The sequence below is a fragment of the Sesamum indicum genome, linkage group LG2 (genome assembly GCF_000512975.1).
Source record: "Sesamum indicum cultivar Zhongzhi No. 13 linkage group LG2, S_indicum_v1.0, whole genome shotgun sequence".
Taxonomy (NCBI): domain Eukaryota; kingdom Viridiplantae; phylum Streptophyta; class Magnoliopsida; order Lamiales; family Pedaliaceae; genus Sesamum; species Sesamum indicum.
In genome coordinates this window covers 17,571,514-17,580,863 of record NC_026146.1, presented here as the reverse complement: position 1 = coordinate 17,580,863, position 9,350 = coordinate 17,571,514, and the positions used below count along the sequence as shown (strand labels likewise).

The window sequence follows — 9,350 nt, the reverse complement described above, 5'->3', positions numbered from 1 at the left end:
ACTCATGAGTTCGGTCACTGTGAAGACACATGAAGTATATACATTGACACATTGTAGCTCGTTTTTGCAAAGTCCATGTTTGTCCTTGAGGCTTATTTCTCTGGTGGATGAAACAGTTTTGCAATTTTTGAACATGTAATATCTTCACCGTGGCTGTAAAGTTGCATAGGCCGTTGAATTGAAGTTCTGTCGACGTTCAAGGTATCAAAAATATCCAGCCAATACAGCGTAGTTCCTCAAGGGGAATAGTCTGTTTTTTCTTTTTTTTAAGAGAACTTATATCGACTTTAGCTGGCTAAATAGCCATTAAGCATATCAATCAAGCATGGACCACAAAATTAATGTATTTTCCTGTATACTTTTATTATATTGCATTTGATTGGCCACCTGAGCAAAACTAATATATAAACCCCAGAAAAAAAAAATTAAGAGAAAATATTGGAAAATCACAAAGAAAGCATTTTTTTTTTAATAACTTTATTTAAATTATGTTGTATTTAACATATATATACACACATCTAGTGTATATGAAAACTTTTCTTAAATAAAATAAATAACATATCGTTATAAACATTCAGCTCTGGGGGAAAACATAGCAAACCAATCACAAGTATAACACATCTGGTGTATATGGAAACTTTTCTTAAATAAAATAAATAACATATCGTTATAGACATTCAGCTCTGGGGGAAAATATAGCAAATCAATCACAGAGTAAGTATATCATATCACATTTACTATATGATTAGTCACTTTTTCTGAGCTGTACACTAATAATACACATTTACTATATGACTAGTCACTTTTTCTGAGCTGTACACTAATACCAAGACCAGATAGGGGTATGCCAATAATTGAATTGGACGAATGGCAGTCAAATATTTTAACTTCCAGGTCTTTACATTTACCTATAATTATCAAGTAGTTGACATGCTTCTTAATTAGCCTGGAAGCGCATGCACCACGCGGAAGAGATTACATAAAGTTGACATTAGACTCATACAACCTGTTAACACAAATCATCCATGAATTTGATTTATTAAAAAAGAAAAAAGAAAACACAGGAAATTGCATTTAGTCCTTGTCTTCCACTTTGGTCGTTCTTGTTTGCAGTCACGTTAATTATCTCTAGGCACGATCTTCCCCCAAGACCTTACCGCTTCTCATCATCATAAAAAAGGTCAACCCCACCGTCCTGATTTCCACATAATCATGATTAAAATTAACACAAATTAATAAATCCCATAATTAGTAAAGATTAAAAATCATCATCAAAGTGTTCCCCCCTCAAATTAATGCCAATTCGACAATACAAAAAGTCGCCAAAATCCCTTATTTTTGCATTGAGAGCCTCTCTTTGATTGTTATATCATGACTTCTTGCCAAGTCTCGGTATATATATATACTTTATTTAAAAATTAAAATCAACGTGAGCAGAATGATAGTACAACTCGCCATATTGGCTCGTACAACCATGACCTGACCAGGTCAAAATACAATAATTATTTAGCAAAAATTGCATATAAATAGATCGTCGTCATGTAAATATTTGTCCAAAAGCAATATTCAAGAACTGAAACTAAGCCCATCAAAACTTAGAAATCACTACTCGAGGGTCGATGGCTTTTCGGTTCATTGCATATTTGGCTTGCATTGTTTTTCTTGCCGCCGTTGTGGCGGCTCATGACGGCCATGACCACCACAACATGGCTCCATCACCGTCGCCTGCACCTCCTCCTCCGCCCTCTGGTGCGTTCAGTTCTTCTCCATCTGTGGTGGTTGGGTTCTTGGCTCTGCTGGTTTCTTTCTTTGCAGTGATCGGGAAAAGGCTTTGAGATAAATTTCCTTCTCGAGATTTGTTCCATTTTGATCTGTTTTTATGTCCCTTGTTGTCTTCTGCTTGGATTATTAATTTCTTCGACCTTTCCTCGTATTGATCTTCGTTGTCGTTTCGTGTAGCCATATTTTCGTGTATTTTTCATCTTCTACTTGTTGCAGTCTAATAACGCTTCGGATAATATAATATTGTTGATCATGGGATCGTGTCCATTTGCATGTATGGGAATTCCTAGTTCCAATTAACTGTAAGATGAGTATGGCCTGGTAGTTGGAGCTCTTAGAATTATTTTTAAAATTCAATTATGACTTTTCACTATAATTAATTATCATCAATTAAACTAAAATATCATGATGAATATTAATTAATTATGGCTATGAAACGGATTATAAGCCATTGTTTTTGCAAGCAATGCCACAACTTTCAATACAATTAAAAATTATTACAAATATTTTGATTATAAGTAAAATCATTACGAATGTTGATTAACTATGGTCAAAACTTAAGTTTTTGTATTATTTTTGTGTAGCCTTTGTAAATAGTATTGATGTACTACTATTATAAGGTGTGATGGTATTTAATGTAAAGAATAATCACTTTTTTTGTAGTAGTTACCGAGGCTTAAACAATCCATATATATCTAAAATCAATTTTGATCAATCATAATTTTGAAGATGTTTGGTAACCTCAAGTATAATTGTTCGGACACAATAATCTGCATCTGTATAAGTTAAAATTTGAAGTTCTTGGCCAATTATAATTTTTTATAAATTCAATTATTATAAAAATTAAATAAAGATCGATCTATTCTTCTATAATCAATTAATTATTCAAGAGTTAGGCTGAATTCACCCTAACAATATAGTAAACTTGCGGATTTTTGACTTCTCATTCTTTAATCAAACATTATGCATCAGCCACTTGTTAAGCAAGTTGATGAAAACACTACATTTTCACATGATTTATTGACAATGGCAAGTATTTGTCAATTATATATTAATGAAATACCACTTAATGTTGCATTAAATAATCAGTACACTGTCCAATCATTCTAAAAACTTGAAGTAACATTTTCTGATTTCCGAGTCCAATGTTCTCCTATCAAGAAAAAAAAAGGGTCCAATGTTCTAAAAGCAGTCATTCACTACCAAAAAATAAAATAAAATTATCCTTCATAATATAAATCACCACGACTTTAAAAATCCTAATAAAATAATACTATCTATTACAGTTAGATAAAATTTAAATTTTGACCATGATCAGTCAACATTCCTTATGATTTATCTCAAACAAAAATATTTGCCACAGTTTTTAACTATAACTAATAATCATATTATAGTTGTGACTAATTAATATCCGCTATAATTTTTATCCATTTTACCATGATAATACTCATAATAAAAAGTCTTATTTCTTCTTGCGACTTAAATACTCTTTAACTAATTATGATCAAATACCGAGAATATCATACTATACATGCTAACTTCGAGAGGAAAGGATATAAGTTTGAACCCTTTGAGGATGTAGTTAATGATTCGTCATTTCTGTAATAGAATAGTTCTAGTTTGAGTTTCAGGTTGTAGCCTCAATCGCACACTTTTTTCTGGATAAATCGCATTTTGATGGATGATTAGATAGCGTCTAGACAAGAAATCCTAGAAGTTTGTAAGGACACATGCGCTTACACGCAGAGGACATGCAAATCTATCACTATATTGTACGCAATGAATTCATAAAATAATTTTAAAACATGTAACGATTATGATATAAACTGCCATGTTAAGTATATATGTTTTACTTGAAGAAAACCGAAGACAGAAGTTTCTGTAAATACTAGCCACAAACCAAAATGACAAGATTTAACAAATTTCATCCACTCCCACATGGAGAGTAAATATGATAACACAAAACTCATTTTACTATTACTGAAACTGCAAAATTCCTGCTCCATCCCACACCAAAAATAAAATTTTAAAAAAAGAAAGCTAAAATGAAAAAAACAACAATTAAAATTTAAAACCGTGCTCGGTATACTAGTTTAGTAAAAGTTTAACAAAGTCTAGCACAAGCAGCCTCTATAGCAGAAAGACTAGATAGACAGACAAACTGCTTAAACAACAACATCAACTCGTTCAAACTCAATCAAGGATAGATTGTTACTTTCGTCCACAGAGAAACTGGCAGGGTCACCAGCTTCGACACGGCCTGTTCGATCCACAGCTAGTCTCATTGATCCCTTGAACATGTCAATTTTGGCATTTGAGAGGACAAGAGTGCTGCCCTCTTTCGCCAGGTCAACTAACGAAGAAACCAAATAATCAATGTTAGCATGAAAGAATTCAATACACATTCTGAAGACAGGGTAGGACCACCACTTATGAGTTCAAGGATCATTCTGAATTTCATGTTCTTCCATAATTAAAAGTGAAAGAAATTTAACCCTAGTATAAAATTCACATCCTGCAATTTACCCCTCATGACCAGATAAGGATGTATCTTTAACAATTGGATCACTAGATATCAAGCACCAAGCAACTCTAGATGCTATTAATATCAAAAACCAAAACAACTCCATTTGTTACTGAGTGATGTTCAGAGAATGTTGCCTAACTATGTAATTCAAATTCATAGGGTTTTTAAGCATACGCAGCAAAAGTGCTACAATGTGGAGTGGCTCAATGGATTCACTTTTCAAAAGAATCAGAGAAGACGGGTGGGTTTAGATGGAAGATTGGGGTATTTCTCACATCCAGCAACTTGTTTGTGTCTGCATATGAGAATGTGTGATCACACAACAGATATAGGGTGAGAGAGTAGGAGTGCTTATATGGTAACTGCTCAAAACATTTTCAGGTCCAATCAATTACTAGTAACATTTCTCCACACAACATTTATATCAATCATTAGTGCAAGACTTCTCAGAAATTATAAACCGTAATAACAAGAACAGAGAGGAAAGCAAGATAAACTAGCATAAAGCCTAAGTACAAGTCAGGCAGAATCATTGAGAAACCAACAATATTGAAATTAACTCCTATAGTAATTCTGATATTGAAATTAAAGCAAGACATGTATGTCAAAAGAAACAGAAAAAATCAACTTGTAGGATCCAGACAGTAAAAGACAACTCAAAATTATGAAACGAAAATGTGCTAACCTTGATCATTTCTTGCAGTAAAAATGATCATTCCTGTCTCATCTCCCACTAAGCATTCTGAAAATCGTCCTTGAGTTCGACCTCTCTGCACTACCGTCTTTGCATCAACAACCTTTACAGTTAAATTAAGCCCAGTATCTAATGGGCGGAGCTGGTTGACCTTGGTGAATTGCTTCTTCTGGTCAGCCATCTCCTATCTGGATTTGGAAAAAAAGAATTATGTATGACATGCAACTAAACAAGTACTTCAGATTTTGCAATAAACATCAGACAGAAGATCTACAGTCGTAGAGAGAAAATGTTGGCATGCAAATAAATTTCAGTATTAAAAACCACAAGAATGAACTAGGAAGAAATCAAGGACTCCAAGCTAAATGTAGACGAAGTTAGATTATTCTGCTTTGAGTTAACAATCTCAACAATATTTTTAAATTCCTGAGAAGCAAAAATTGGTATATTTAACCTAATTCCTTTCTCTGTTTTCAATTTTTCTTTTAACTTAAATCAATAATTTCAAATCGGCATTTCCTATTGATAATACCAGATCGTAATTCTTACAGGCTACAATCAACGATTCAAGAGACACTTTCAATGCTATATATGAAAAAATAAAATAAAAATAGGGAATACATCAAAGGTTAATGCTTTCACGCCAAATCCAAAAAAAAAAAAAAAAAAAAAAAGGAAAAAAAGTAAAGAAGAAGAAAACAAAAAAAAAAAAAAAAAAAAAATGGAAACAAGTAAAGAAGAAGAAAACGGAATCCATGAGGAGCCTTTGAAAATTCCAATCTCAGGACTGAGATGCACTCAACAATCTATTTGCAGATCGACCGTTATCATGCAGATCAAGATAATAGCAAAAACTCTTTATAAAAGATAACAAAAGAACATAAATCAATAGGAATTTTGAAAATTAAAGTGAAGAATTTAGAGGTAGCCAACCTGAATCTGTGCAGAGATAATCACGAAAATACTATTAGGGCAAATAAACAGAGAGTGGTATGTAGATTTTTCAAGGAACTAGTTTTGTAGATTGGGGAGGGACTCTGGGTAATAGCTTGGTGAGGTGTACCGTGAAATGCCTAGGTCTCCCTCCACCCAAATACTCCTCCTTTTTATATTAGTAATCCGTTTTCCGAATTTCCTTTTTCTTTTTATATGTAATTTTTCTTTGACTATTGTTATTTTTTTTTCTTGTTTTGATAAATAATAGAATGAAACCCACAAACTCATTAAGAGAAATTGAACTTATATCATATGAATCAAGTTAGGTTTTTCATAATTGATTTACTATCGATAAGAACCAATACCTAAGTTATATAATTCATATAATAGAAATATTCTCATATTTTTTGGTAGTTAAATATACATTACATATACTACTTATAGTATATTTTTATTTGCCAATTGAATTTTCAACTCTAAAACTATTATTACTTATAAGGAATCATTTAACTCGGCTCAGCTATTAAGACTGTGACGATAGTAAACAAGTTAAGAAGACTAGTCATAATTTGGGCCAAGACAAGTTGGGCACACATCCAGCCCATCACCAATCCTACTTCAATTTTCTATCAATGTTTTATCACTCAAGTTTTCTCAATATTATAAATAATTATAATTTAAGAATAATGACAAATTAATACTATATGTTATAGTCAAATAAAATTAACTATAATTAATTAATACTTATCATGATTTTAGTTGTAGTCAAATATTTATTATGATTTTTGCTTTTGGCTAATGTTTTGACATTATTTCTAGGAACGACATTTTATAAATATTATTCAGATTAATTAGTATCTTCTATGATGGATAATTTTTTAAGACGGTAACATAACAACGTATTTATTCTAATTTGTATAGAGTTTACACATCAATCAAAAAGAAATTCAAAATTTTAGAGAAATTTAAATTCGAAGTCAAGATTTAGGCATGGGTTTCCAATTTGTAGTTACTATAAAGAGAATTTGGTATCTTGACTATGTGAAAGGATTTGGCCATTGTAGTATTATGTATAGTATTATTTTGATTATTCTCAAGTGTTTCTAAATTGAATTATTTATTTATTTATTTGGAATTACAATAAGCGGCAGTGATCATGGAAAGTGAGTAGGTAAGAAAACGCAAATGTGGCATGGATTGTTGCTCCAATAGGAAGCACATCCTCGTCAATGGTGTAATAAGGACTATGAGGTGGATAAACTGATCCAACCTTCTCGTTCCTCACTCCCAGCAGCAAAAACGTCCCTGCAACTCTTTCCATGTAAACTGCAAAATCTTCACTTCCCATGAAATGAGGAGCTAATAAAGTTGTTTCTTCTCCGACAACCATCCTGGACACTTGTTCCACATGTTTGTATATTCTCTCATCGTTTATGGTTGGGGGAAGGGTGGGATGATCTTTCCCGTCAAATTCGATGTCGGCCAAGCAACGGTGGACTGCCGCTTGCCCGTCTATGACCTAGTGATGATCACAAGCAATGAAAAGCCTTTTGAATTTTCACAGTTATTAATATAGTGACTTATCTTTTATCATATTTTTGTGTCACGTATTGATGTCACATGACTGACTCACATATATAATAATATTAGGCTAATGTGTAATATCAAAGTGTGATACAAGATGTTTGACTGTAGGATTAGGCTGACGAGCAGGCTGAGCAAACAACACATTACTCACCTCTTCTATTCTTTTCCTAAGTGCACAGAAGCTTTCTCTGCCAAAAGCCCTGAAAGTACCTGCAATTGTGGCTGATTCAGGGATGACATCGAACCCACTTCCCCCACGAACCGTAGTCACGGAAACCACCTAGAACAATTCATGTCCACTCCTTATAATTCATCCTCAGAACATGAATTTACATATATATAACAATTTCAAACTAACTAAGACCAAAGTTAGATTACGTACCTGAGAATCCATAGGGTCCAACTCCCTGGAAACAATACTCTGCAAGCTACTGATAGAAACTGAAGCAGCCAAAATTGGATCGACGGAGTTGTGTGGCGCAGCTGCGTGCCCTCCCTTCCCTCTGATCACAGCTTTAAAGCTTCCACAACCAGCCAGAAACTGTCCAGGCCGAGACGCTACAGTGCCACTTGGATACTTATGGACCGTGTGCAGTCCAAGTATCGCGCTAACGTTATCTAGCACGCCTTCTCTAATCATTTCTTTTGCTCCTTCTCCATTTTCCTCAGCTGGTTGAAATATCAGGATTACGGTTCCCTGAGACCAACAATTTTTCTTATACTTTTTAGGCTTATTTATTAGGATTGATGTTTGACAATGTTCATGTGTAGGTAGCACGTGTATTTGTCAATTAATTAGTTCTTACATGTAAATAGTTGCTGAGTTCTTGTAAGATTTTTGCAGCACCTAGGAGCATTGCTACGTGTGCGTCGTGCCCACAGGCGTGCATTTTGCCATCTATTTGGCTCTTGTGCTCCCACTCCCTCATCTCCTACATCATAATATATTACAAATCATCATTACTGAAAACATTTCATTTTAGCGTTTCTTGAGAAATAAGAAGCGTCAAATCCAACAAATAGTGAGGGTGGAGCAGCAAAACTAAGAGACAACAGCCAATGGTTCGGGCATAAAATTTGCTCATGAAAGGTCCTGTCTTCGAACTTTGAATGTGTGTTGGGTGTGTGAGTGGGAAAAAGGAAAAAGATAAGAGAAAACCAATTCTCTAGACTGCTACTAATTTAATTAGAGTTGAGAAAGTTCTCCAGCACGTTGAACAATTGGGATGCTTTGTTTAGATATTCATATGTTGTGTTAATTACAAATAATTACTACTGCATCTTATATATGCTTCATATGTATATATATGAGAAGTGCTTAAAATCCATATCTTATATATATTTTATGTACATAACATGTATATATATATATATATATATATGAAGTATATGGGGAAATAGCATTTTTAGTCCCATAAATTAGGTCCATGTCACTTTTGATCTTATTCATTACGTGATAATTGGCACTTTTAGTCCCATAACTTGCAAAAATTAACACTTTTGGTTCTCATGCGTTTTTCCATCTACAATTTAAAGATGTAGGTCACGTGCCTACTACGTTGCCATTAAGTATTTTTGATTGAAGGAAAAATTGGTCCTTTTTTTCAATAGTAGCATATATATGACTGATTCATTTGGCTTACTTGATTTACTTGTAGAAAATATGATTCTTTGTGTTGCTTTTACTTGGCTTGAACTTATAGAAATATAGGAAGGACAAAATTCAATTTTTTGTGAAAGAAAAGAGAAATCGTTATTGATTTTCTTGATTTATTTTTCCCCCTAAAATGTAGTTATATCCCCCCCCCCCCCCCCCCCCCCCCC

General features: G+C 33.4%; 3 protein-coding genes across 5 annotated transcripts in view; 1 reads left to right on the top strand and 2 right to left on the bottom strand.

Annotated features, from left to right (window-relative positions):
• The window catches only part of LOC105156584, a gene marked incomplete in the record, with an annotated part of 4,284 nt that extends 3,938 nt beyond the window's left edge, over nucleotides 1–346 (top strand). Inside the window, 1 exon segment of the mRNA XM_011072756.2 lies at nucleotides 1–346.
• On the bottom strand, nucleotides 3,688–6,093 carry LOC105156583 (uncharacterized protein At4g28440). Its single transcript, XM_011072755.2, has 3 exons — nucleotides 5,937–6,093; nucleotides 4,995–5,191; nucleotides 3,688–4,135 (listed from the first exon to the last, which is right to left on the bottom strand). The coding sequence occupies exons 2-3, from the start codon at nucleotides 5,182–5,184 to the stop codon at nucleotides 3,948–3,950; spliced, it is 378 nt and encodes a 125-aa protein (XP_011071057.1). The 5' UTR covers nucleotides 5,185–5,191; nucleotides 5,937–6,093; the 3' UTR covers nucleotides 3,688–3,947.
• The window catches only part of LOC105156767 (IAA-amino acid hydrolase ILR1-like 2), a 3,483-nt gene continuing 1,170 nt past the window's right edge, over nucleotides 7,038–9,350 (bottom strand). Inside the window, exons 2-5 of one of the 3 annotated variants that reach the window (XM_020691990.1) lie at nucleotides 8,333–8,455; nucleotides 7,909–8,223; nucleotides 7,678–7,806; nucleotides 7,038–7,458 (exon numbers count right to left, since the gene is read on the bottom strand). In XM_020691990.1, the coding sequence (XP_020547649.1) occupies nucleotides 7,075–7,458; nucleotides 7,678–7,806; nucleotides 7,909–8,223; nucleotides 8,333–8,455 (951 nt within the window). In that variant the 3' untranslated portion in view covers nucleotides 7,038–7,074. Of the gene's footprint in view, nucleotides 7,459–7,677; nucleotides 7,807–7,908; nucleotides 8,224–8,332; nucleotides 8,459–9,350 lie in introns of all 3 variants that reach the window. The other 2 variants (XM_020691989.1, XM_020691991.1) reach the window with 2 other exon arrangements.

Excerpts from the sequence above, each read along its gene's own strand:
- LOC105156583 (XM_011072755.2), bottom strand. The coding sequence starts at position 5,184 with ATGGCTGACCAGAAGAAGCAATTCACCAAGGTCAACCAGCTCCGCCCA. Across the intron at positions 4,136-4,994 it reads TACTGCAAGAAATGATCAAG|TTGACCTGGCGAAAGAGGGC; the intron begins GTTAGCACATTT and ends TTTCTTCGTTAG.